This window comes from Podarcis liolepis (genome assembly GCF_965112155.1).
Source record: "Podarcis liolepis genome assembly, chromosome: 15".
Classification (NCBI taxonomy): domain Eukaryota; kingdom Metazoa; phylum Chordata; class Lepidosauria; order Squamata; family Lacertidae; genus Podarcis; species Podarcis liolepis.
In genome coordinates this window covers 35,957,634-35,980,619 of record NC_139566.1, presented here as the reverse complement: position 1 = coordinate 35,980,619, position 22,986 = coordinate 35,957,634, and the positions used below count along the sequence as shown (strand labels likewise).

At 45.7% G+C, this 22,986-nt stretch overlaps 1 protein-coding gene across 10 annotated transcripts in view; it reads left to right on the top strand.

The window, feature by feature from the left end:
* FBRSL1 (fibrosin like 1) overlaps positions 1-22,986 on the top strand; it is a 791,959-nt gene that overhangs the window by 632,239 nt on the left and 136,734 nt on the right. For 9 of the 10 annotated variants that reach the window (XM_083476390.1, XM_083476383.1, XM_083476387.1 and 6 more), the window contains one exon: positions 426-479. The exons of the other annotated variant lie outside the window; for it this stretch is intronic. In XM_083476390.1, the coding sequence (XP_083332516.1) occupies positions 426-479 (54 nt within the window). The remainder of the gene's footprint in view (positions 1-425; positions 480-22,986) is intronic. 10 annotated transcript variants of the gene reach the window in all.

Sequence of the window (22,986 nt, the reverse complement as noted above, 5' to 3'; positions counted from 1 at the left end):
GACTTCCTTTGTGGTATCTTCACAGAAATCATTACACTGACTTAATATATCTTGGAAGCCTTTTCAAACCCTGTGTTTGACCTTTCGTAGTATTGAAGGCACAGCAACTATGCTGAATCCAGCCGGTGTATGTCTGGTCAGTGCTTAAATAAGAGAACGCCTGGAAATCCTGTGTATACTTATTTGACCTCTGTGGAAGAAAGGCAGGATAGAAATGTAATAAATGTTAATGATGGGGACCACTCGCTAGCTAGCCAAATTTGCTGCCCATTTTGTTAGTTAGACCCCTACCTCTCTCAAGAAATGAAGGGGCAGAGGCGGACTCAGATCCATGAAATGACACCCCCCCCCCTTTTGCCTAGGCGAAAAAGAGATTTCTGTTAAAAGTGTTTGATTGTGAACAGAACTTTTTGTTTTGTCTGTAGAACTCAGCGGACCTGGAGCTGCCTCGTATCAGGAGTGGCTTGGTAGCAAGCAAGGTATGAGATCAAGTCTCTCCAAATGGGCACCTGGGGCTGGTTGTGTGTGTGTGTGTGTGTGTGTGTGTGTGTGTGTTTTGCTTTGGGATGCCTGAACTGAGTTGCAGTCTCTTCTTCTGCTTTTGTCTTTCGTTTTCTTTCTCTAGTCCAAAGTTGGGCAGCCAAGGCCCACCAAGTGTCGTTCGACTGCAACTTCCATCAGCCCCAGCCAGCATGGAGAATTGTTAGGAATGATGGGAGTTGTAGTCCAACAAACCTAGCAGGCCACAGGTTCCCCCAACCCTGCTCTGGCGCTTCCTTTATTTCTGTTAATAGGCATGTGCTCTTTTGTATGTCCCCATCCCTGCAATTCTGCAGCTCCTCCTCCCCTCCCTTCCCCCAGCTATGCTGCCAAGCTTCCAAATTCCATTGTTTTGGATCCAAAAAGTGCACACGTGTTATAAAATTTCATTTTCCAACTTAATTGTACAATTAGAAGAAAAAAACAAATTAATATTGAATTGTGCTTTATAGACTTCCATGGCTAGGCTATTTGTGTGCATGTGGTTGGGGATCACTTTGTTGTTATTACTGACGGGCTTATTCAGGCCTATCCAAACCATACTATTTGCCTTTGCTTTACATTTGTTCTGGTTTTGTGTTCTTATTTTCATTCTGTAGTTTTAGGCTCCCTTGAAAAAATGTTCTGGGTTTTTTTTATGAGACAAGGTATAAATATGAACCAAATTTAAATGGCAATTAGATTTTTTTTAAAAAAAGAAAACTAGAAGTGATTTGTTTATTTTAAATTTCATATCCCACCATACTTCCATCATGGAATTCAAGCCAGCATATAGAAGATTCACAAGAGGTCTTCCATTCAGGCAGTTACTATAGACTAAGAACTACTTCGTTTTAGCATGTTCATTGCTTTGTGTGCTTACAGACTGTAGCCCTGGCCTTGGTGGATGAGACCTGCCACAAAATGCTGCAGTGTGGAGTGTCCCTGTTCAGGAGTCACAGGAACATAGGAAGATAGCTGGCCCTTCAGCTCCGTATTGCCTACACGGACTGGCAGCATCTCTTCAGGGTTTTAGGCAGGGAGTTTCTCCCAGCCCTACATGGAGGTGCTGGGGACTAAACCTGGGGATTTCTGCATGCAATATAGATGCTGTACCACAGAGCTGCTTTCCCTGTCCTTCCCAAAGTCCAGACACCCCATTCCATTCCTGTCGCTACTCAATTTCCCATATGTCCCCGCAACACTCAAATCAACATTCTGTGATCACTGAGCATGCTCATTCTGATGTTTAGGGGTCCCCCCAAAAAGATCTTTTATACTTCTGTAATCCTTGAAGACCCATCAAGCCTGCTGAAGACTCTCTCTTGTTCATGGATAGAAATGTTTTAGTTTCATATCCAGAAGCGGCTCGCTGGGTGGGGCAGAGCTGCTATGCCCATGTGGCAGGGGGGTTGGTGTGGTGCAAACACACTAGCTGAGCCAATGGGACCCCTCTGCCAGTATGTTTGCACCACAGCAACCTCTCTGCTGCCTGACCTGTCTCCCAGTAAGCAACAGTGACCCGCCTGCTGGGAAGCCTAGTGTAATGGCTCCTTCCCCACCTGGAGAGCCTCTGCTGTTCATAACCAACAGCACTCACCTCCAAACATTGGAAATCAAAGGAATAATGCAAACTAGGCCTATTATTTATTTATTTATTTATTTATTTATTTAATTTGTATACCGCTCATAGATCTCAGGTCGGTTCACAATGTAACCATGGAAGACTTGCTTCACACTTTGTGAAGCATGAGTTTAAGGAACTCTCCTCGCCCCCATTTTAATTTAATCAAGATGCTGTCATTGAATATAATTTGTGCATTCCCATTTGCCGACGGAGACTGCCAAAATGAATGCTTAACAATGATTAGGTATTTGCTGTAGTCAGTAAAGGAGAGGGGATGTGAAAAGATGAGTGTAAAAGGAGCAAAAGAGGAAGCTAGTTTAGGTGGAAGAAAAAAGCAACACACACACAAAAACACAATCTCAGCTGGAGAATTCACTTGCCTGTGTCTTTGATTCAAAGCTGGAGGTACATCTGTTATTGGAGAAGAAGGACCTCCTGATTGCCCAGCCGTTGCAAGAAAATTAAACCCAGCAAAAACAATAAAACAAAAGGATCTTTTGTTCTGCTTTTTTGACAATAATGTAGGAGGGTCACCGTTTCAGCTGACAGCAGCCCTCTCTCTTGTGTTACAGTCACATGTTCCGGGTCAGCAGCAGGGCAAAACCTTGACACTGTTACTGATGACTGGAACTACGTTAAGATAATTATTTCCCTTTATCTCTTTGCTGTAAGCTCATGATAAATGGAATTCTGGGCTGGAAGGAGCATATCCCCCCCCCCAGCTGCTTATTAATGCAGGCTTACCCATTCAGACTAGGGCAAGTCTCTCGCCGGCATCTGTGTTGGCTTCGAACCTCATTCTGGGCAAACAGGCATTGGGGCCTAAGGCAGAAGCACAACACTAAACTCTGCCCAGGTGGTGGAATTGTTGTACCCGGTGCTGAATCATGCCCAGGTGACTTGTGGCAAACGCCTGATTCACGGTTCTGCCTAACAAACCTTCTACATCTCGTTCATGGCAACCGACTGGATTTCCTTCAGGGAGGAGGAGCATGGGCACATTCAAAAAGCATGCACGCCATATGTGCATTGCATGTGGTCACCCTGCATAAATCCATTTTGCTGGGTTTACACATGGCATTAAGCTGTTCTAGGTTATGGCTTCCCAGTGCACATATGCTGCTTGCACATGCAGCAAAACAGGCACATTGCACACACCTTCCTATGTAATCCATCATGTTGCAAGTGGCTCTGAACTAGTAGTTGCCAGCATGGTGCCTGTGAGTGCCATGGTGCCCTTAGTGTCTAACACTGATGCCCGCAAAACCCAAAGCACTCCCTCCCTCAACTATCCAGATGTGTGCCCATGGGCCTATGAAGGTTGATGTCCCCTGACCTGATCAATTCCTTTGCAAGTTAGTTGCTGCACTTAGCCTTGCCTTTACACTGTGTATACCCTCCCTTGACCTCTGCCTGTGCTTTCTTGCCCATAACAGGACCCCATAGAACGTGGAATACAGGCAGGTCAGAATATGGTCCTCTAGTCTCATCTTAGTCTAGTGCAGGGGTCGGCAACCCCGACCCCCATGGGCCACAAGTGGCCCATGGGGGTCGTTTAAACTGCCCCCAAACCGAGCCATCCGCTTGGCGAGTCCCCGCACGCGACGCTAAACTAGCTTCCGTGACGCTGGAAATCGTGTCTGCGCAGACTCCGAAATCATGTCTGCGCAGATGCTGGAAATCGCGGACGCGCAATCCAGCCCACGGAGGGATCTCCGCTGGAATGAACCAGCCCAGGCGAGGTAAACCTTGCCGACTCCTGGTCTAGTGGCTAGGAAGGTAAAGTGAAAAAGAATAATCAGGTAAAGGTATGGGCAACCTTTTCTCAACCAAGGGCCTAATTCCCTTGAGAGTAACATGGCAAGGAGGGGTCACATGGCAAGGAGGGGTGGGCAGGGCCAGAGTAAAAAGTGATGTAGGGCCACCCTGTTTTCTCTCTCCCTGACTCTCTTTCTGACACCCCTTCTCTTTTTCCTTCCCACCCATTGGGCTGGCAAGGGAGGGACAGGTTGCTGTCACCCGAGAGACCAAACCAATTGCTTGCAGAGGGCTTTTTGATTGACGGGTGCATGGAATTAGACTGAGGTTGACAGGTGGCCAGCCTGCAATCTAGAGATGGTTTACTGGGAAAGATAAACCGAGGGTCATTGAGGTCTGCCAGCATGTCTTCCAGCCCCTGCTCATCAAACTTTACAACTTTTGGGCGTGTGTTTGTGTGCGTGCACGCATGCTGTACAACACCCCCCCCCCGAAATGTAATGTGTAAAAAGGCCCTAAGGTCCTCTCCCTCTGAGAATTCTATGTACAGTCAAGAAGGGTGGGGTTCATAGTTTTAGGACACTTTGTTCTTAGCATGAGCAGCTAGTACAGTTTTCATCTTCCTGCTCTCAAAGCATTGCATGTGGATGTTATCCTATATGTGAATCTTGCCTCTGGTAAGATTCTGAGATGAATTCTCAGAAACTACAGATGTGAGGGTGGATAAATTTGTGGGTTGAACTTCATTCTGTCGGTGAGTAAGCAGAAGCACATATGATTCTCATATCCAAAGATAAAAGGTTTCCTATAGAGCAGGGGTGGGAAACCTCAGCACTGGGGACCAAGGGCAGTCCTTGGTCATGCCCCTCTCCAATCCTGCTTTGTACCCCAGGTGTTTTTGCCTGGCTGGAACATGTCATTGAACTCTGGTACTGCCTCTGGCTTGCCTGCATGGATGATGGAGAGGGATGTGTATGAATGTAGCCTACTGTGCCAAGGCAAAATTTAGATTTGTTGCTCCAACCACCACTGGAGTGTGGCCCAGAAGGGGATGTGAAAAAGATCCCTGGCGCCTGCCATGGAGAGTTCTGGGCTTTTCCTTACACATTAATTGGGGCCCATTAACTCACAAATTTGGAATAGATTTCCCATAAAACAAAACATTGTGCATTGATAAAGATGATTTGAGTGTTTTAGTTTTTTAATTGCATTCTTGCTTTGTTATCTTAAGGCCTTTTTTCAGTATGTGCCTTTACTTTCAATGGACACAGGCTAATAATAATAATAATAATAATAATAATAATAATAATATAATATTTATTTATTTATACCCTGCCCATCTGGCTGGATTTCCCCAGCCAATCTGGGCGGCTCCCAATCGAATATTAAAACCGCAATATAGCATTAAACATTATAAACTTCCCTAAACAGGGCTGCCTTCAGATGTCTTTTAAAAGTAGGATAGTTGCTTATTTCCTTGACATCTGATAGGAGTCCTCCACACCAGCCCGCCCCCTGTCCCCCAAGAACAGTATTTCTGTCTTGTCAGGAATAAACCTCAATCCGTTAGCCGCCATCCATCCTCCAACCACCTCCAGGCATTCACATAAGACCTTCACTGCCCTCTCTGGTTCCGATTTAAAAGAGAGGTATAACTGGGTATCGTTATGATGATTATTATACCTTAGGGTGGGTGTATACTCAACGGTCCCAAGAATTCTCAGTTTGACCATTCTAACTCTTGAGGCAGCCAAACTGGTACACTTTCAGGTATTGTGGGTTACAACTTCTCTGACATCAGCTGGCTGGGGCTGATGGGACCTGATGGGGGGTTTAGTTCACAACATCTGGAGGTCGCTGTTCGACTACTTCTATTCTAACCACTTGAAGTCTTCTTCTGCAATGTTTTTATGCTCGTCGCCTGTTCTGTGACGGTCTTGTAAGAGCCTTTCTTTGCATAAATAGGATGCAGCCATTTGCCTTCAGCAGTAAACAGGTTTTGCAGACCTGTCTGCACCATACTGTGGCCTTTTCTTCATGTTTTTAGCTTCAAGCTCCAGCGAAATGTGACTGCCACAACTTCCTTTTATAACAGCTTGGTCATCTCCCAGAAATTATGCCATAATGAGCTTTGGTTTATATGTTTTACCTGTCTCCTCATTAAAGTGCTATCTTTTCAGAAGAGGCGCTTTGTGTGTTGAAATATTGCATGCTTAAAATGAAGGCAGGTTTATAAGAATTTAATGTACTTGGGAGCCAAGGTTTTGCAGCTTTATGGCGTAGATGTTGTAACAAAGGACTTTATGGGTAGGGTGTGCTATATTTTACCCAAGCAGTTGCTCAAGGAAGGGAAAAGAAAAAGAAAAAGAAACCTTAAGCAAAACCCTTCTGGTCACGCAGGACAAACTCTCTGCACTAAACAGCCACACCCATTTGGACTGAGCTGGTATTAAATCCATTGGTCTTAAACAGCTATATATCCTCCCTCATGTTTGAACCCCCTGCTATGCCAGCTTGCTTGTTTGAACATGAGGCTGAGGATGTAGTGAATAATTGAACCACAACCATTACTGGTTTGCTATTGTGAGACACAGCTGACGTGCTGCATATCAGCATTCAATAGGAACAGGGAAGCTGCCTTATATTAGATTGACTGTTCCTCGAGCTCAGTGTTGTCTGCTCTGACCAAGTTCCACTCTTCAGGGTCTTGCCTGTCATCTGCTTTCCTGATCTTTTTCTCAAATGGAGATGTCAGGGACAGTAGTGGCCAGCATGGTGGGGTGGGTGGTGCTCCCCTGGCCTCAGTCTGTAGTGTTGCTGCTGCTTACCAGGAGGTGGATAGAGAGGGGACAGAGAAAGTAGGCATGGTGCAAACTCAACAGTGCTGGATTAGCTCAGTTGGTGCATTTGCAATGAGCCCACCTCGTCCATTCCTCTCTACCTCGCATTAAAAAACAGTGATGCGGCCAACTGAAGGTCATGTTAGCTCTGCTGTCTCACCACACTTGCTGGTTGAAGATTGAACCTGTGACCTTATTCATTCAAGGCCATGTGCTCTACCAAACTACTGCTGAGTTATAGTTCCTCCTTTTAATGTTGCGTGTTAACCATATAACTCTTGAGAGTCCCATGGACTGCAAGAAGATCAAACCTATCCATTCTGAAGGAAATCATCCCTGAGTGCTCACTGGAAGGACAGATCCTGAAGCTGAGGCTCCAATACTTTGGCCACCTCATGAGAAGAGAAGACTCCCTGGAAAAGATCCTGATGTTGGGAAAGATGGAGGGCACAAGGAGAAGGGGACAACAGAGGAAGAGATGGTTGGACAGTGTTCTCAAAGCTACCAGCATGAGTTTGACCAAGCTGCGGAAGGCAGTAGAAGACAGGGGTGCCTGGCGTGCTCTGGTCCATGGGGTCAAAAAGAGTTGGACACGACTAAACAACAACAACCATAGAACACTAATGGAAGACCACTGTCCCGCTCGCCATGCAGGGTTTGTGATTGTTCTTTGTGTGTAAGAGACTCTGACATGTTGGCCTCCTGTCTGCAGTGGTAGATTCCAGACGCAGCTTTGCCATCTCAGTGAGAACTAGGTCTAATTGGAAAAGAGAGTGGAAGGGAAACCTCCAGGGTTGATGTTGTCAAATTTTCGACAGAGGCTACAAATGGTAGTGGCAACTGCACAGTTCCTCTCTTAAGAGATATCAAAGGCTTCGCACACACTGTTATCTGACAGCTGTTTTAACACTGTTGACAAACCACCTGCCTTGTTTTAATTAACTCCTATAGGGAGAGTGCACATGACCTGCAGAAATCAGACGCACTTAGGTAGTGGGAAAGATGTTGCACCACTGGAGGAATGGGAGACACCCCTGGTGATTGATGTTCTGTAACAACTGGCATTCATACTTGTAAGAGGGACAGTCTACAAATGGTGCCATTACTAAGTTCAATGTGCTGGTTTTGCTGTATATACAGTTTTGAATCAGGGTATCCTTGAAAGATCATTTTACCCCTCTCAATCAGTCACTGTGCTCTGCAAGTGGTGACCTCTTGCAGGCAGTGTTAGAAACTCAGATATATAAGCTAGGTGCCAAATGGTTCCTTAAACCAGGGTTACAGTCTCCAAAAAGGAATACCTAGTTTCCATTTGGGGGCCAGATAGCTTTAAAGTCGTATTTTTCAGTAAGACTTTTTGGTTCCTGAAATTCGTTTTGATTGTGCAGATAAAATGTCACGGATTGAATTCTACAGGATGTGTTGTTAGTGGGTGAAAACAGGTACAATCCAAGGATCCCTAGGCATGCATGCACCTCTGGGTGGTGGAGACGTCAGGTGCCATCCTGGCACCCGGGCATCTTCACTTGGTCGCAAGTGGTCGATAGCCAGGTGCAAAATGTGCCTGGCAAATTTTGAGTGCTGCTTGTAGATACCATCCTATTAGGAGGCCTGTTTCACATATTGTAGGAATTGGGCCTTCAGTGTGAAGAACCTACCCTTTGCAATTCCCTCCTGTTAACAGTTAGGCAAGTGACATCTCTGTTGTCATTTTGGTGCCGACTGAAGACTTCTTCCAAAAAGCCTTTTAATACCTTTCTTGGTCTGTCTCTGTATCGGGATTGTTTTTTAGACATTTTAATGGTTTCTCATTTGTGTCTTTGCCTCCCTGGGCTCCTTTGGGAGGAAGGGCAGGATATAAATTAAATTATATCATTACTCTTACTATTGTTATTATCATTAACAACAATTTCTCACTGGTACTTCACTGGTGGAATTGACCATTTTTAATATTAAAAAAAGAAGTCCCACTTGCCATTTGTTGTAGATGCCAGTCTACACACTCTAGTGTAGTGGTTATCATGTTTGTCTCACATGAGAAAGGTGTCCAGTTCCTACTGCTCCATAGTTCTGTGGACTCCAGTGTGAATGGCGCTGCTGGTGCCTGGGGAGGTAGGGTGCATCTCTTGCCACACCCACACTATATATTGGGAACTGTAGTTTGTTAAGGGTGCTGAGAGTTATTAGAAGATTCGTATTCCCCTTACAGAGCTATAATTCCTAGAGCGGTTTAACAATCAATTTCTCTTCCCAGGGAACTTTGGGAATTGTAACTCTGGGAGGGTAATAGCGGTCTCCTAACAACTCTCAGCCACCTTCCCTAATGGACAAACTTTCAGGTGCCAGGTGCCTGTAGTGGGTGATGCCAGAGACAAGACTGGGTGGAGCAGTGGCTGTAACTCTTTAACAGTAGGCTACATTTCAGATAACAAAATCCAGAGATTTTTACATCCCTCCTGCCAACACCTGTCTTCCATCCATACAAGCAAGAGGCACTATCACAGTTCAGGGATACATTCCAACCTCGCAAAAGTTGAGTTTTGAGGGCAACAGGGAGAGGAAGCTTCGGAGACTGCATTCAGCCCACAAGCCAGAGGTTCCCTATCCTCGTTATACTGATTTATGATGAAACTTAAGTTTGGTTATTGAACTGCCCTTATGGAATATTCACACAACCAGTTTGCACAAGTGTATCTAGTAATGGATTCAGTTTCAGGGTTCATCTGATGTACAAATTCATGTGTGATCTGGTGCCAAGCTTCCCTTTCCTTGCACCATGCAAATAATTTTGCTGTTCCTAAAAAAGAGATCTCTGTTTTTATGTAACGCGGGGCATTGCCATTTATGACCCTGGGCCCTCTTTGAAACTCTTTGCCCCAGTCCTAACATTGGTGGATTTCTCCTTCCTTCTTTTTCTGGTCACTTTAATGCCTGAGAGATCTGTCATAAAGACTGCAAGATACCCTCTTTGTAATGTCCAAGGGTTTTGCATTGTTGTTGGTGCGCCAGCAGATTTTCATTGTATTTCTCTGCAAAACAAAACACCAACCCTAGCTTCATTATAGGGAGGAAAGCATATGGGCCTCATTAATGAAGAATTACTGTGCTCCATCTCATTTTTGCAGCTCACATGAGGGAAAGGGGAAAAGGAAGGAAGAGGAGATATTTTCTGTTCTTTTGCTTATTCTTTCCCCTCAAAGAGAGGGGGAGAGAAATGCCTGCCAGCCTCTGGCTCTCTAAATTGGTAATGGTTTCTGGAAGGCATCCAGGCTGTTGTAAATATGAACTTTTGTCAATATTCCCCAAGCTTCCATGGACTCTGGGGTGGGCTTTATTAGCTGAAGGTCACTCCATTATGTTCCTCCCTCTCCTGAGACCTTTGATTCTTTTCTGAAAAGGACAGCCGCCATCCAAGGCCTCAGAAGCCAGCTTTCCCTTTAGCAGTGCTGGAGCTGATAAGCCTAAGGCGCATATTTCATCTATCCTCCACTGCTCTGCAAAGACAAATGGTATTTATAATCCTGGTTTCTTCTGGCTGAACAATGGCAGAGAGTGGTGGGTGGGAGGAAAGAGGGAGCGTATGTAAACACACTCCCCCCCCCCCATACAGACACACTGAAATGACTATCTTTAAGCCCCTTCATCCATTCAGAGGGCCTCAAGGTCTTTGCTTGTGACACCTTTGCAGTCACAGAGGCTGCCCTATTAGGGCAAATGGGGCAGTTCCCCACCTGCTTGCCTTACAAGCAGTCCAGAGGGTGGTCCTCCTGGCTGTCAGCTTTCTCCCCCTTAGTTTCAATGTTGCCTTTGTAAATCTTAACAGAGAGGAGGATTTGGGAGGGGGGCTATAATTTATAGGCTCTGTCTGGCAGTGGCAATAGCTCTACCTAGTGCTGGCCTCCCTGCCTTCCACCCCACCAGTTTCAGATAACTGGCCCCACCCAGCTAGGGCAATCTCATTAAAGGATTGCCATATTGGCAGAGACTGGGGCCAGATATTAATTTAATGCCAACGTGTGTTTAAAGCAGGGATGGCTCTGTTAGATGGCACCTCCCATCAGCCCTAGTTAGCAACACCAGTGGTCAGGGATGATGGGAGTTGTAGTGCAGTTTACATCTGGAAGGCCTCTCATCCCCGTTCTCTAAGCAAGTACAGGGTTTCCATTCTGTTCAGGGCGGAAAAGATGATTTAAGGGGAGGAGTAACTACTGCATACAAGTGGAAGTGAACAAGTCTTGGTAGGGTTAGAATTGGATCAGGTTACTGGAGAGGAGGCAGCAGGTGTGAGTGCGGGAAGCTGAGGTCGCAAGGGACTTTTTGCTGCTAAAGAAGGTAGATGTCTTCCTCTCTTTGTAGAATTGGGAATCAATCAGGCTTTGGTGAAGAGGAGAGAATTATATTAAACTTGAAGGAAGGGGGGAACACGGGTGGCCATCAGAGTTTGTGGATGGCAGGGGGGGCAGTTCTTGCTTTTTTCTCTTCTGTCACATTGTGGGTTCTCTTTAGCATGGGATGAAATTCAGAACTTTTGTTTGCTCTGTTGGAAAACTTAAGAGCTGCTTTTCTCAAGCAGCAGAGTAATGGGGATGGGCTGGTGGGTGGGAGAACAGCCTGAAATTGGATGTGTACGTTCATGAAAAGGAGGATTTTTATTTTTTTAAACGCTAATACCCTCCATTGTTCTGGTGGCTGCACTCTTTGTATTGCTTTACTTAACACAAACAAAGAACTCATAACCACTGCGGTAAAAATATAATCCAAGCATTTTAAGTTGAAACTTGAAAATCCCACATAAAGGTGTGTCTTTTAAAGAGCAGTTTAAGATTTGCCTAAACAAGCTCAAACAGACTGTGCTAAAGAAAAGGAATACCTGGTGGTGTTCTCTAGAAAGGTATTGGGGCATAGGGAAAGGTGTGTGTGTGTGTGTGTGTGTGTGTGTGTGTGTGTGTTTCATTTATAGCCCACCTTTTTCCAAGAAGCTAAAGGTGGTATACATGGTTCTCCCCCTCCTCATTTCATCCTTAAAACAACCCTGTGAAGTAAGTCAGGCTGAGAGGCTGTGATTGGTCCAGGGTCACCCAGTGAGCTTCATGACTGAGTGGGATTTGAACCCGGGTCTCCCAGGTCCTAGTCTGCCCCTCTAATCACCTCGACACACTGGCTTTCTGTCATTCGGTGGCAGCATGTAGAAGCAACAAGGATGACTATTAAGGGGTTGTCGTTGAGGACACATCTGCACAATACATTTAAAGCACCATTATACTACTATTATTATTTAGGGAAGTTTTTAATGTGACATTTTTATGTATTTTTAATCTTTGTTGGAAGCCGCCCGAAGTGGCTGGGTACAATTATTATTATTATTATTATTATTATTATTATTATTATTATTATTATTATTTATTGTAATTATTATTAATATTCCACTTTAACAGTTATCCTGGGAACTGTAGCTTGTTATCTGTGCTGACAGTTGTTAGGAGACCCCTATTCCCCCCCACCCCCAATAGTGCTACAATTTGCAGAGTTTCCTGGAAAGAAGGCTTGATTGTTAAGCCAATCTGGAACTGTAGCTCTGGGAGGGGAATAGAGGTCTCCTATTTTTAAAAATCAATTTAAACAATTGCATGAAACCAAAAGTCAGTGCAGCTTTGAAATCAGTGGTTAAAATCTGCTATTTTGAAAGGTTCAGTCCACCATCTTGATTTCAAATGGTATATTCAATTGTCGCAAAACAGAGATGTAAACCTGCTCCTTGGTCTCAGGAACCATCATGCAAAATTTGGTTAGGATAGCTTAAGAGTTGTCAGGTGCCTAGCAAGCAGACAAACAACTTTCCAAAATACATAGATTCCTTAGAGACTTTTTTTTATTGGTTACAGACTTAGCCACAGTAAATTGTATATCTTTCTAAGCCAGTTTTACTTGCTATCCAGCATTTTCAGTATCTTGCAAAGCCTAATCTTAATTAATATATCTTGTAGTTGTATAGATTGAAGAAACCTTTAAAAGTAATAAAATTCAACGAAAATGTCACATTCTTTAAAATAATTAGGTCAGTGGGAAGACTTGGCTGTAATAACCAATGAACAGAGAGCCATTCCAGAAATAAATGCTTCATAACCTAGCAACATTCTTTACGTGCTTCTTAGAAATGTTTGAGAAACCAACGGGTCACTTCTTTTGCCCAGAGTGCATGTTCCTTCTTGCACCTGAACAGGGAAACAGGAAAGCAGGGAGGAGAACTACGCTGAGTGCTTGTGAGTTCCTTTCAAGAGCTTTGCCCTGAGGGCATCCCTTAATGAGCCATCTCATTCTATCCAGCTCAAAAAAGAAGACAATAGTGGCAGGTGCTTTCCATTGTCCTAGGGCAACTTTAATCTTGATCCATTCTTAATCATCTCTAAGGATTAGGAAAACAAAAGGTCTTAGCATTAGTTCTCTTCCACTCCCAAACTTCAGGTAATTCCATTCGCATGTTGCATCTCTGAATCAATTGCTGTGCTTTCCCCTCCCTACACCCCCAGACATATAAACAGAAGGGGGTTAGGGTTATGTTGCACCACACAAGTGTTCCTTCACACTTGTGCTAGGAGTGGATGGAGCTATTGGAGGAAATTGGTCCTTCTCCTTGTGCTGACCCAGGCCTGTCTTGTTATTCAGCCCAGCTGTGTTTTGATCTTGGAGGGTTGTTTGAAGATTAAATTGAGACATCTTTTGTTAGTATTAAGTGCAGTAATTTTGAATCTGCTCAATGTTATTTAAGTGTGGGAAACGTTGACTGTCTGGCCCATAGGCGTCTGAAGTTGCCATTATGCAGCTGTGCTGCTTCCAACATTTGTGATAAATATGTAGGCAAATAAAGAGTGCAAAGGCATGCTCTAAAATCATTTCCATTTCCCCCTCCCAGATCTCCAACTGTGCCTCCTGCCCTCCCCTGTCATTTAACTTTTCATGTGAAAACTTTCTTCAAAATCAGTACAAAGAAAGTATTAGTGCATGGCCAAGCAAAGGATAACAGCTGAGCTTGTTGGAGTCTCAGGAATAGGGAACATGTTCTGCATGCAGGAAGCCCCAACAGAGCTGGGAAAGACTCCTCTGTCCGAAACTCTAGAGCTGGCACCACTTAGCTGAGTTAGATAGACCAGGCACGTCCAACTCCATCTATTCACAGTATAAAAAGACCAGCTGTGATCTACTCATTGTCATTGCCAGGAGTTGTTGAGCTTTTTGGGGGGAGAGAGTTGGCCAAAGTTGTTGAGCTTTTTCGTTTTCCTTTTCTTGGTTGTACTTCATGCCACGATCGACCTGCAACACCCCCACAACTTACTGGTCGATCGGACATGCCTTTTGGACCAATCATATAAGATACCTTCCTGTGCTCACTGCTGGTTGACTATGAGTACCATTCAGTAGCTATTCCCCACAGACAATGGGAATGCTTTGGGGGCAAAATCACTTGGCTGGCTATTTCTGTGCAGCCCTTGTGGGACAGGCAAATCTCAGAAAAATTAACTTCATGCTATGTTAAGAGTGGGTGCCTCCAGACTGTCACTCCTTTTGGTTGAGATTCAATGACATGCCAGCAAACTCAGATTGCACAATTAGAGTTGTCCTGTGCAACAAGCCCACTTCCCCCAAATACCTGATGTTTTGTGATAAGGAAGGTGACTGGAAAATTCACTGAAAGTGCGGCAGAACATTTGCTTTGATGCAACGGCATCCAACCTCCCCGCAAACAAATAAAAATCTTCATTAAATAGCCAACATTGTCCCATTTTCCTGCAAACAAATCAAGATGTCTCTCTGTGTGTATATGAATTCTAGGTGTATGAGAATGCAAATGTTTTATATGGGTTTTTAATGGTATGGTGTCTTTATGGTTTTGTTTTTAAATGTAGACCTCAGTTGGGTGTGATTTGGTGGGAGTGGTGGTGCAGGCCAGCTTGGACCCCGTGGTGGCCTGTGGGCCAGAGGTTCCCTATTGTGTGCTAGGATAATCACGCTAAGAGTTTTCACTGCAGGAGACAAAGGTAGAAGAAGATAGAAGGGTGAGAAGCTGCCCTTTGGAGACATATGTTAAGTGGAGTATAGTGGTACCTTGGTTTACAACCATAATCCGTTCTGGAGGTCTGTTTGTAAACCAAAACAGGTTGTAACCCAAGGTGCTCTTTTGCCAATGGGGCCTCCAAATAAAATTTGTTCGTAATCCAAAAAAAATGGGTTGTAATCCAAAAAAAGGTTGCAAACCAGGACACGCACTTCCGGGTTTGACGTGTTTGTAATCCAAAATGTATGCAAACCAAGACATATGCAAACCAAGGTGCTACTGTAGATCGGTCATGTAAGGTGGCTATACTGAGCCTGAGGTTTTTTTCCAGCACAGACCCTTCCAGGTCAGGTTTCAGAATGGGCTTCTTGAATCTCCCTCTTCCACCCCCAACGGGCATGCGTGCAAAGCTATGCTTTGCCACCAGCTTGTGGTTTAGAAACAATATGGAGTTCAGCAATGCTACCCTTTTTATGTGGGCTAAGCATACAATATATTTGAAGACATAATAGTGCTGCCTGCCAAGAAGGAAGAACAGCCACAATAAATAATGCTCCACCTTAACTGAAAAGCTCCTTGGTTAGTGCACCTTCTGCTTTGTTGTGTTCAGGCTTCCCAGCGGCGTTTTAACACTCTCACACTTAGAAGTCACTAGCTAGGCAGTTGGTGATGGTTGCAACACCTCCAGTTGTTTTCATTACCATCCTTCCCCTGGAGAAGAAGTGGCACAGAAAACCCAGGTTGATGCTGTGTATGTGTCTCTACTGGGCATTTGTCATGTACACACACGTTCCAATCCACACCCCTTTATTTTTGCAACTCAGTAATTCTAGGCTACCCAACAATGCACCCTCCAGGTATTGTGGGCTACAGTTCCCAGGGTTCTCGAACAACAGCCATGCTAGCTGGGGCTGATGGGAAAAGTAGCCCACAACATCTGGAGGGGGCACCGTGTTCGAGTACTTGTGTGCTTTTGACTGCAGTTCTGCTAAGGACGAGCTACACAGGCAGATGGGTGGGGACAGAGCAAACCACAGCTCTGGCCATAACTGTTGTTTCTTTCTTCTGCCCCCCCCCCCCCATTTTAAAATTGTCCTGTGTTAACATGCAAGAGCCGTGCTGCCGATCAGACTAATGGCGCCTGCCACATTGCAAGTATGCCGTCATTAGTTGGTCCAATTCATGCGCACGGAGCTAGGCGGGCAATGTGTAAACGCATGGGGACTCAGGAGAGAATAGGAGGCTGGGCTGGGGAAGGAGGGAGGGGGAGCCCAGTAATATAGTGACAATGCAACATAAGGTAGTTGCGCTGGAAAACTTTCTCCTTCATTAGCAGGGATCTGTTGAGTTTCTGCTCACATTAGGGTAATTAACACTAGTACAGATTGTTGAACATCTGTGCAGTTTAACTATATGGCTGGCTCCCAGGCTTTTAACAAGGTTGTATGGAGCCAAAAGCGGAGCAGAATGCAAAGCCCACACAGTATTCATTTTACCAAAATTAGTATTTCTGGATGAAAGCTGATGTTGCAGCATGACAAGGATAATTTTTTCCCCTCTGCTCTGGTCCGTTGCCAAATTGGCTAATGATCTGAGATTAGTGTTAATAAATGTATATTTTTAAAAGGGGTTTTTTTTTGTTACTGTTCTGAAGTGGAAGCCTCTTTCCATTTTTAAACATGCTTTTTCTTTTAACCTACGTGGGTGTTTTCTGTTTTAATATGCTTTTAATGATCTACAAGGAAAACCCCTAGAAGAAATTGCTCTTGGAGCCTCTGCAAGGGGTGGTTTTTTGTTTTGTTTTTTGCTTGCTGGGATGTATCTGTTTTATGATCTTGACAGCAAAACTGCTGTTTTAATTTTTCTAGTCTTGTAAATGCCTGTACGACTGCATCTAGCCGTTGCTGTGTACACTGGGAATGGCTTGTTTAAGTAAAGAATATAAACGGCTCTGTGTTGCAGCTGAGTACCTTTGAATGCATATGCAAGATGGCTTAGAATTAACAGCTGAAAGAGATTGAGCAGTTTTGCATCCATGGAGGTCCTGTCAAGCCCTGTGAGGAACTTAAAATAAGCATTACAAGAAATAGAAGGTTGCAGCTGAAAACAGCGGCTCCATGTTGAACAACCACTTCCAGAGTACAGCATTTCCCATGACCTGACACCATTGCAGCAGCCAGTGATGCAAAGCAAGCCACACACACATCAGAAACATAGCATGGTAATGTCCAGCTGTGCAGTGTGTTGTACGAGACATTGCAGTGTGGTGGGAAGCTTGGCACAGGGCTCCCATTTTTTATTGTGGGCCAGCAAATCAGCATTTAGGTTTAAGACTGATATGCCTTGAGGTTTGATTTGAAGTCTCAAGGTTTTAGACTCCTCCTCTGGGTCTCTAGTGAAAGATGTAAAAACTTAGGTTAAGGAGTCAGGGTGATGGGGTTAGTAGATAACTCTTAAGAGAGTTTGTTGTTGACCGTACACTCTTAAAACATCAGACTTCACCCTTGAGCCACCATTCACAGCCAGCCTTTGCCCCCTGATTCAACCCCCCATATGTTTAGAGATTACAAGGCTACAGTATGCCCCTTCAGCTCTGACTGCAAGGCTCAGCTTCCTGGATCTCCCAGGGATGGAGCTTCAGGAGATCCTACGTAGGATGAGAGCTGGTCCTTCTGTGCAAACCCCATCAACGCTCTACATACTGCTGTTGTTATGTTGGAAACGGGCAGTGTAGTGGAACGCCATTGCACACAAATGGAAACAGCTGATTTGGGTCAGGGTTGGACACTGCCCTTGCAACACACAAAATGGTGTTCGACCACAGAGAGGTAGTTACTTCACACGTCTCTGAGTATCTGGACTATTATAGAAGATGCAATATAGTAGTAATAATTTAGAACAGGAGTGCAACAGATGGGCAACATAGCAGATCAGATCCATGCCGACGGCAGTCTGCGTGCTTGCTGCTTATGAGGTGAATACAAAAAGCACTGCTGTTGTTGGTGTTAAGCTTATTTGGAGGAGAGAGAAGAAAAAATAGCTAGCTATCTCCCACTTCAAGCACATATGGAGCAAATTTGCTAGAAGGATGAAGTAGAAATGTAGATTTATATAGTCACATTTCCCATGAAACTAATTCTCTTAACAGCCTTGGATTTGACAGTGTACACAGAGAGGGTGTGTGTGTGTGTGTGTGTGTATGAATTGTAGAGTTGGAAAGGACCCTGTGTGTCATCTGTTTATGCCATTCGGCTGTCATCATGCCAGAGAGGTGAAAAGCCACGTCTAGAGGGTTTGAGAAAGACAGTGAGGTCCACTCCATGCAATACACGAGTAACTGAGCAAATAAAACCTGACATTACAATTCATGGACAACAACTATATCTGAACTTGACAGGAGTCAATATCCCTCTGTGAGCCTCCTCAGCTCCAAACCATTTGCGGTTATCTGACTGTTTTCAGAAAATTGTTTTAGCACTGCACTTGCCATATTGATGCCTAGAAATGCCAAAGGTTTTCCATTTTGAATAAAAGCATTCCTTCTGCACTGCATCCCCATGGAATGTAATACATTTTCCATGCGAGCTCAACAATGTGCTATCAACCAGGCATCAAGAGTTCAAACACTGGAATCTACTTTACCCTGAGAGAGGCCATTGGTTCATCTAGCTTGGTGTGGTCTACACTGAGTGGCAGCGGCTCTCCAGGGTTTCAGGGGGAGATTTATCCCAGCCTTACCTGGAGATGCTGGGGATTGAAGCTGGGACCTTCTGCATGAAAATCAGATTATCTACTGGGCTATATGGCTTTTACCTTGCTCCATTTACTTTTGAAATGTTGAGCTGGGGATTTTGTTGGAACCTTAGGTTTTGATATTTGGAGCCACCTTTATAAATGAAGCAAATTATATAAGGGATTCCCCACCACCACCAAATATATTTATACACAAGGAAAGAGTTCTTCATCCTTGGGCCTCCAAGCACTGTTGGACTACAACTTTCATCATCCACTGTCAGTTTAGCCAGTGGTCAGGGATGATGGGAATTGTAGTCCAACACTTTCATCTAGGGTCTTTCAATGAAACTGAATGTTGGGAGATTCAGGCCAGACAAAAGGGAAGTAACAGGATGCATATAAAATTCACTACTGCAAAATGTAGCAATGGCCACCACCTCAGATGACTTTAAAAGAGGATTAGACCAGTGTTTCCCAAACGTTTTTGGGCAACGGCACACCTGTTTACCGGAAAAAAATCTCGCGGCACACCACCATTAAAGCCCCGCCCCGTGACGTCAGCGCGCAGCGTCACGCCGGGAGGGACGCACAAAAGTCAAAGTTTTTTCCCTCCCCGCGAAGCAACGAAAGAGGGCGCCTCAAAACCGGGAGGTGGGCAGGGAGCGGGGGGAGCGGCCAGACGGGCTCCGCTGGGGGACTTTCGGCTGCCGGAGGCGGGGAAGGGGCGGCTGCAGCGGACCCGGAAGTGGTTGCGCCCATCGGGGGCGGTGGGAGCGCGCCGTGCGGGTTGGTGGGTGGGGGAAGGAGAGGAAGAGGAGGGGGCGGCGGCGGCGGCCGGAGGCTGGACGGATCCGCGCAGGGACGGCGCGCGAGCCGGGAGGAGGCGCGAAGAAGGAGGCAAGGCGAGAGCAGCGCGGCTCGGGATGCATTCGGACTGCCGGCTGCTGCGCCCGAGACGCGGGGTATGGTGAGCAGCCCGGAGCGCCCGCTCCCCCGGGGGACCCGGCCGGCGCTGGCCTCCCTCCTCCTCCTCCTGTTGCTGCTCAGGCGGGACGCGGCGGCGCAGAAAGGTGCGTGCGGGAGCCCCGCCGGGAGGGGAGGGACCAGAGCCTTCCCGCCTTTCTTGCTTGGCGCCCACCCAAAAGCCCGCCGGGTTTTCGCGCCTTCCTCCAGTAGGCCGGCCGAAGCGAGCGGCGATGGGATGTGGGAGCTCGCTCGCTCGCCGCCCCGCGTGTGCTCGCCGCCGCCGCCCCGCCTCTCGCCGCCCGACTCGCCCGCCTCCCTCCCACGGCACACCAGCCGGTGTCTCACGGCACACTAGTGTGCCGCGGAACACCGGTTGGGAAACACTGGATTAGACAAATTCATGAAGGATAGGGCTATCAATGGCTACTAGTCATAATGATTGTTTAGTATCTGCCTTTGGTTTCTGGGGAGCATAAGTGAGTATGTGGGAGTTGTGCTGTTGTGCACCTGTTCTGATTGTGGGCTTCCCATTGACATCAGGTTGGCCACTGTGAGAAGAGGAAGCTGGACTAGATGGACCCTGGGGATGTTCCAGCAGGGCTTTTCTTACAATGTGGACTGTCTGCTTAAGAAAAGCCTGCATGTAAACTGCTGTTGTGTAGGCTTCCCCTGTACAGTCATAACTCTAGTTGCGTTAGGTTCAGGTTGCAGATTTTTGGGTTGCGAACATGGCAAACCCGGAAGTGTATACTTCCAGGTTTCACCACATGTGCAGAAGTGTTCTGCGTGCTTCACGCATGTGAAGGAGTGCTCTGCGCACTTCGTGCGTGCACAGGAGCACTCTATTGCGTCATGCACAGAAGCAGCGCTCTACTTACGGACTTTTTGGGGTGCAAACAGCACCCCGGAACGGATCGCGTCCATAAGTAGAGGTACCACTGTACAGGCAGTCTATGCCCATGGCTTGTATCCAAGAGTAAAGCCGCTGAAATTAATGAACATCAGTTAGTAATGCCCATTAACTTCAGTGAGTCTACTCTGAGTAAGACTAGCATTGGATACTACCTGATGTACAGTGAGGACAAGGCCAGCAATGTGTCCATCTAATTGTTACCATAAAGCACCAATGCTGCAGCAAGCAAAGGCTCCAGCAGCTCAGTCAGCTGCTTGTGGCTGGAAAGCCAGACAGGATGTTTGTGACTGTTGCCATGGGAACAAAGGGGCAGTTCATTCTGTACTGAGCACCGGATGTTAGCTCAGTGTGTGTGTCATATGACCCGTACTGGAAGTATATGGGTGGAGTTTCTTCTTGCTGTTGTCGAGTGCAGACATGTTTCTCTGTACTGATATGAGAGACAGAAATAAAAGATGTAAATAGTTTTCTGTCTGCTTCTTTCCCCTCCCTGGGGGACACCAAAGGGGGGAGAGGAAGAACGGTGTGTTCCTCTCACACATCTGAGATGAATCGCCGGGACCTCGCCTGCTTATCAGCAGAGTGGAGACGCGGGGAGGTCGACAGGAATATCTGCCGGTGCCTACGCTGTGGCACATTCCTCTGACCCAGGCAGAATTCCAACACTAATTTCATGGTGCTTTCCTTCATGTAATTCACTTTTGAAGGCACTCATGGTGTACTGAATACCCACAAAGACTGGAACCAAAAGGTTGCATCCAACTAAGTTCTAGAGTACTATTCAAATTAATGGATCTAAAGTTAGCCATGTCCATGAATTTGAATGGGTGTGCTCAGAGTAGAACTAACATTAGATAGAACCCAAAGTACAGAAATGTCACAATGACAATACAGAAGTGTTCAGTCGTAGCACCAAGGATTTATGTAAGCAAGTCAAGCCACAAGCCCCTTCTTATTCTAAATTAAGTTTTGTCCTTTAAACTCCCCCAGGATTCCTGAAACAAACATTAACCAAGTCCAGGGCCACAAATGCAGGTTTTCAGATGGGGAGATGAATCCGTGAGGTGTTTTTTTTAAGCCTCGTGGTTTGACTTCAGCTTAAAAAACAAGTAAAAGGCAGATATGAAGGAGGGAGAGGTTATGTTGTGGGGAGGATTAGGGCTCCACTCTGTTTGTAGAGGAAGTGAAGAGAGAGTAGTATAGAGGGAGATGTATTGTGCACTTAGGTCGACAAAAGGAAAAAGCTGAGTTGTAAAATGAAACCCGCGGTATTAGCTGCGTCCATCAACTTTGCTTGCCAGAGAGTTCGGTTTACGTTCTCCTGTTGGGGAGTTGGAAGCTGTCATGGAACAGTTTATATTCCAGCCTGCTCTGGCCTTGAATTATGCATGCCCAATTTATCATGCCCCCAGCTGAAAAACTAATTATGTCCCTGGGATATATTTACTAGAAATTGTAGTCTGCTGTGGTGCGGTCCCCAGGGTGTCCAGAAAAGCAGATGAGTCGGAAGTTACTGCTTGGTCCTGCCGCCCACCCTCAAGCAACTTAGCTGTGGGCTTTCTGAATAGGCCTTGGGATTGTTGATAAGACACCTCTTGTTTTGAACGTTTCCTCACTAAGGACTTCTATCCCTCTCGTTTTCCCATCTCGTTTTCTTACGCTGCATCAGACATCAGCAGCAGGCATGCGGCTCTCAGCAGTTTGAAATATATTAAAAGAAAAAATTGCAGGGATACGACCATGAGAGATTTGCTAGAGGAAAATGGCATGCTGTGTTCTGAAATGTGGAACATTGCCTTCTCTAATGTCTTGTGCTTGGCTTTTGTTGTCATCTAAAAGTCTGCCCTCCCTTGAAATTATGAGCCTCTCTTAATCGCCATCATTTGAATGATGAATGGGAGGCAGGATTTATTTCCCCATCGAAAAAGGAATGGTGCTTTGTTTTTTAAGTGCATCATCCCTGCAAGTGCAGTGACTGGCAAAAGGGCACAGAACACCCCCAACCCCAGTTCTCAAGGAGAGGCTGTCATCAGTCAAAATCTGCCCTTAAACGTAAAACAGAACCCTGGTGATCACCAGGAAGGAGGGGGATCATACTCTAGATTAAATTAACAATAATTTCAACTCTGATCAGGATGTTAGAAATATAGAAAGCTGCCTTATACTGAGTCAGACCATTGGTCCATCTAACTCAGCATTGTCCACACCGATTAGAGTGGCTCTTAGGAGTTTCAGACAGGATACAGCCTTACCTGGAGATTTCTTTGATTGAAACGGGGACCTCCTGTGTGAAAAGCAGATGCTGTACCACTGATCTTCAGCCCTTTTTCAACAGCAGGAGGCTTTGGGGCAAGAGCAAGCAACCTGGTACCATCCAGATGTGTGTTGTTTGTTGTTTAGTCGTTTAGTTGTGTCCGACTCTTCGTGACCCCATGGACCAGAGCACACCAGGCACTCCTGTCTTCCACTGCCTCCCACAGTTTGGTCAAACTCATGCTGGTAGCTTCGAGAACACTGTCCAACCATCTCTTCCTCTGTCGTCCCCTTCTCCTTTTGCCCTCCATCTTTCCCAACATCA